At 37.6% G+C, this 5,183-nt stretch overlaps 1 protein-coding gene across 1 annotated transcript; it reads right to left on the reverse strand.

Moving 5' to 3' along the window:
• Positions 1–3,828: 3,828 nt before the first annotated feature.
• Positions 3,829–4,788, reverse strand: LOC121471797 (olfactory receptor 4C15-like). Its single transcript, XM_041722600.1, has one exon. The coding sequence runs from the start codon at positions 4,762–4,764 to the stop codon at positions 3,829–3,831; it is 936 nt and encodes a 311-aa protein (XP_041578534.1). The 5' UTR covers positions 4,765–4,788.
• Positions 4,789–5,183: the final 395 nt, after the last annotated feature.

Genomic DNA, 5,183 nt, shown 5'->3' on the forward strand with positions numbered 1-5,183 from the left:
GTTTAATGAGGAAACAGATTACTTTCAATATAATAAATTTTTTCATATCTTCAACTTCAATTTCCTTAGAAGGTGAATCATATGAAGCCTGGATAAAACATGCAAACTATACCTCATTGATATTTATCAATGTTTTTTATCACAAGAGGTTATGTAGTGTAGAAAGTTTATGGAGAAAGCAGACTCTGCATGTGGCCAAACATCACACTTCCTCCCAATAAGCACTAGGTTACACAAAAACAACAAGGTTTAGATTGGAGCAGAGGAGAGGGTCATAAAGAAGAGAAGTTTCTTAACTCAGTTTCTCAGAACTTTATAGATGGAGCTTATTCCTGCACTCTGAGAGAGAAATGCCTCTGAAGCCACCTCTCTTCCCAGAGTTGCTCTTTTGGAAAACATATGAGGTAACTTTTCTTCTAATGGCATTGTATATTTATGGCAATTCCCACATAAGTTTGCATATGCCTAAGGTAAGCTTTTAGCCTCAAGAACTCCAGGAAAAACCATTACACCCAACCCAGTCCCAAAGGATGTCCAATGAGCTACCTCATTCAGATGGTCCAAGGGCAAACACATGCTTTGGGGCCAATTAGTTAGCTTCAACTCACTGAACTGCAGATGAAGAAAGTATGTTCACTTCTCTATAGGCTTTGCTTAAGCCCATCTCTTCTAAAAGTTTGGAAATTGTTGACATCAGTTAAAGGCTCACATAGATGAAACACGTCAGGTAGGCAGACATGAGCCCTGGTCCCACCATTATCTGCTATGTGACATTAAGCAAGTTTCTCAATTTCCTTAATTTCCAATTTTTCTCTTAGGAAAAGTCAACTGGTAATAATCATCTCTTTCTTTCTCTCTTTGTTTTCTTTCTTTCTTTTATATTTTTAGAGAAAAAGAGAGCAAATGAGCAGTGGAAAGGAGGGGCACAGGTGGTAGGAGAGAGAGAACTTCAAGCAGGCTTCACACCCAGCATGGAGTCCTACACAGGGCTCAATCTCATGACCCTGAAATAATAACTTGAGCCAAAATCAAGAAGCAGAAACTCAACTGACTGAGTCACCCAGGTGCCCCAATTGTTTATTTTTAAGATTAATGTTCAGTTCTCCCACTTCTAATATTATCTATGTTTCTAAGTCAATGTAGAGAGAAAGATGGGAAAAAAGGACAGGGAAATATTTTTTAATACATACCTTCTGTATTTTATTTTTATTTTTACAGATACATGGCCTTTTGGGGGGACCTGGGTAGCTCTATCAATTAAGCCTCTGACTCTTGATTTTGGCTCAGGTCAGGGTCATAAGATCCAGCCCTGCATCAGGTTCTGCACTCAGCACAGCATCTCCTTGGGCATCAGTCTCTGCTCCTCCCTCTGCTTGCTCTCTCTTGTCTCTGTCTCAAATAAATAAATAATTAAAAAGATACATGCCCTTCCACTTGCCAGAGAGAAAGTTGCTTGCAAATGATTATAAGCTATTAAACATGGTATAGATTGCATTAAAAGTTACTTTTCACATGGCAAATCATGTTACTACCCAGCACTCTGCTCCAAGAATCACCTACCAGTTGTGTCACTGTCCACTAGACACTTTCAATTAGGTGAAGTAAACCACGTGGGGTACAGGGGAAGGACAGAAAGTGAAAACAGGAATGGAGATAAGATGCTACTACAAAGGATTGCACAATGCTTTGCATTCTTGCTAAAGGTCTAGTAGTAACCATCAAGCCCTGAGGTCTGACAGAAATGTCTAAAGGAAAATCACACCCCCACACATGGCTTTTTACTACAAATGGACTGAAAGAATCCTGAAAAAAAGTTTTCAGTGTGTCACTCTTAGAATCCCAGCTTCCTCGTCAATTAAATGGGAATATGAAGACCTACCTTTTAAATTTTCTGTAAACCTTAAAATATATAACTTAAGAAAAAAGAATGAATCCCTGGCTCAGAAAAAGCACAGAAGAAATATTCATGTGTTTTTATTAATCTTACTTACACATGAGGAATTGAGAACCAGAGAAGCAAAATAACTCACGAAGGTCTCACAGCTAATTAGTAACAGAACTGAGCCTAGAATCCACGTCTCTTAAGTATGAGTCTAAATCCCTCTTATGTTCATATGATATGCACAGTAATGTCATAAGATTTCTTGGACTGGGAAACAAGAACAGCCATTGATTGAGCCCCTGCATTAAACTTCCCAGTTAAAAAGCCCTAAATTAATTCCTTATATTTGAAGGAATGATTAAGCTCTCCAGTTCTGGTGGGAAAATTTTGCAAAGGGTAGTTGCCAAGGAGATCCTGAAGTGGCCAAAGGAAGGAAGCTAAGTCAATGATCTCTTGAGGATTCTTCAATATCTAAGTCAACTGACCCTGAGTGCTCATTAACTTTCTTGTAGACCTAAGGACTGGATGATATCTGGGTTCCAGTTCTGTCAAAGCAATGCCAAGATTTGCTGAATGCACTTGACTATGTTCATTCCATCACAAAACTGTGGAAATAGAACAAATACCAACTGAAGTTTGTACTAGTTTGAGCTACCTCTGTTTTCATCTTAGGATGAATCAGGGCCCTGATTTAAACACTGCTCATTTAAATTTGTGTCTTACTAAACTAAGGTAAGTTTTCCAACAAATAATTCAGAAACTCTGGCTAGATAAACCCAACTAATAAAATGCAAATTTGAGGCAATAGGTGATTTTATTGGGATCGGAAATACTTTACAAATAAAAGTCAGATCACTGAGAGAAAGATTTACTCTTGTAGGGAATGGAAGCAGGGATAAAGAACAATAGCTTTATTTTCTATTTGAATACTTATGCATTATATTTAGATTTTAGATATGGGGAAATTCACAAGAATGTAGAATTCATTTTAAATATTCTGTGTATGTCAAGAATTATCATTATTATCAAGATCTAATAACAGCAATAACTATATTCTTTTGCTCAACTTGACACTTTAATGTGTTAATGTTAAAGAGAGATTTAAATGTGAATATGTGATGATATCTCATTTATTCACTTATTCAACAGATTTATTGAACTCTTATATCAGGCTCTTCTAGACACTAATGTTACATCATGAACCAAAAAGAGAAATAAAAATTCCCTACCTCACCCAGAGCTAGCTTAGAGTCCTTGAGAGGACACTGATAAATAAATAAATAAATAAATAAATAAATAAATAAATAAATAAATAAAAATATATAAGCATGTCAGAAAGTAATAACTTCTTCCCAAGAAAAGTAAATAAAGAATAGATAGGAAAAAAAATAATAGATGGGAAAGTGGGGTCATGAAATTCAAGGTGTGAGCTGCTGCTTTTCAGAACATTGTGATATGGTACAGGGATACCTATAGCTCAGGTTCTGAGAATGCTCTGAGCTCTTCCACTCCTGAGTCCTGGCTGTTGTCTTCATCAGTCATGGAGAACAGTGCCCTATGTATAAGCTTCTTTTCACCTGAAATAGTTTAAGTCTCTGTTTCAAATCCTTAAGATATTTTTGTCATTCCTCCACAAAGGTTTACCAAAGCATGGAATGAGTGGCAAAAGGTCTGATGTGTAATTTCTTTTTTGAAACTTTTTTTTATTTTTAAATTTAATTAAGGATAATATCCAACTCTTTTTAATTTACTGTGAAAGTACTGACTTTTGAAATCAAAGTTTATAAAGTGATATAAGTGTGAAAATATTTTTCCTAGCCCCATATTACTGCCAATTTTTTTTTTGGCATTATATTAGCTCCTATCAAAGAGGCCCGAACACACAAAGGTCTTGTCTAGAAAATTTGGCTTTTTTACTCTTTACAATTTTTTTAAACTTTAATGTTTTATTTGTCACTACAAACCATCATTACTCTGCTCCACACTTTCTTTATGGCATTTTTCATTTCCTTATTCCTGAAAGTGTAAATCAAAGGATTAAGTAAAGGAGTTAGAATGGTATAAAATATAGCCACCATTTTGTCAAAGGAGAAAGCAGATGGAGGTCGTGCATACACAAATATGCAGGGGACAAAGAACAAAACCACAATAGCAATGTGAGATCCACAGGTGGAGAGAGCTTTCCGCTGCCCCTCAGGACTGTGGGTTCTCAGAGAGAGCAAGATGACAACATATGAGACAAGCAACAAAGAGAAGATTATGATGCAGATAGACCCACTGTTGGCGACCACTAAAAGGCCAAAGATGTGAGTGTCAGTGCAGGCAAGCTCCAGTAATGGGTACAAATCACACATGAAGTGATCAATGACATTGGGGCCACAGAAAGGCAGCTGGAAAGTAAAGAGAATTTGTATCATGGAATGCAGAAAACCCCCCATCCAGGCTATGCCCATCAGAATGCTACAGAGCCTCCAGTTCATGATAGTTGTGTAGTGTAAGGGTTTACAGATGGCCACATAGCGGTCATAGGCCATGGCTGTGAGGACAATCACTTCAACCCCAGCAAAGAAGTGCTCAGCAAAGAGTTGAGTCATACAACCTCCAAAAGAGATTGTTTTCCTCTCATAGAGGGAGTCCACAATCATCTTGGGAGCAATGACAGTGGAGAAGCAAGCATCCAGGAAGGACAGAAAAGCCAAGAAGAAGTACATGGGAGACCCCAAGAGTGCTGGGCTGCTGCTTATGGTTACCACAATTAGCAAGTTGCCCCCAACAGTTGCAATGTAGCCAAACAAAAACACAACAAATACTATTTTCTGAACATTAGGATTCTGTGAAAGCCCCAGGAGAACAAACTCAGTTACAAAGCTTTGGTTTTGCATGATTTCCAAGGAAAAGCTCAAAGCTGCCAGAAGGAACATGTAGATTCTACAGTTATAAGAAAGAAAAATTTGTCTCAGACCAGTGTAAAGTGATACAGTAGTCATTAAGAAGTTGGTATGTCCATGTGAAAAATTATCTTCTCTGTTTCTGGCATCACTAACAACACAAAATTCAAAATTTGTTGAATGTGGTAGTGGGAGGCTAGCAGAATTGATGAGGAGAAAAAGTATTATTAAACACTTGAAAAAATAGCCAGAGCTCCAATAAGGGGGAATGGAGGTATCCACGTGTGGAGAAATAGTTTATCTCAATTGCCAACTCTGGTCGCTTCGCAGTGGCTTCCTGGACTGTATTATTGAAAAGGGTTCTGAGGAAAGGAGCCTGACAATGGCATCATTATGTCCACCTTGAGCACCGA

This window comes from Vulpes lagopus, chromosome 11 (assembly GCF_018345385.1).
Source record: "Vulpes lagopus strain Blue_001 chromosome 11, ASM1834538v1, whole genome shotgun sequence".
Lineage (NCBI taxonomy): Eukaryota > Metazoa > Chordata > Mammalia > Carnivora > Canidae > Vulpes > Vulpes lagopus.

Bases quoted from the DNA above. Each gene is read 5' to 3' on its own strand.
- LOC121471797 (XM_041722600.1), bottom strand. From the start codon at position 4,764: ATGCAAAACCAAAGCTTTGTAACTGAGTTTGTTCTCCTGGGGCTTTCA.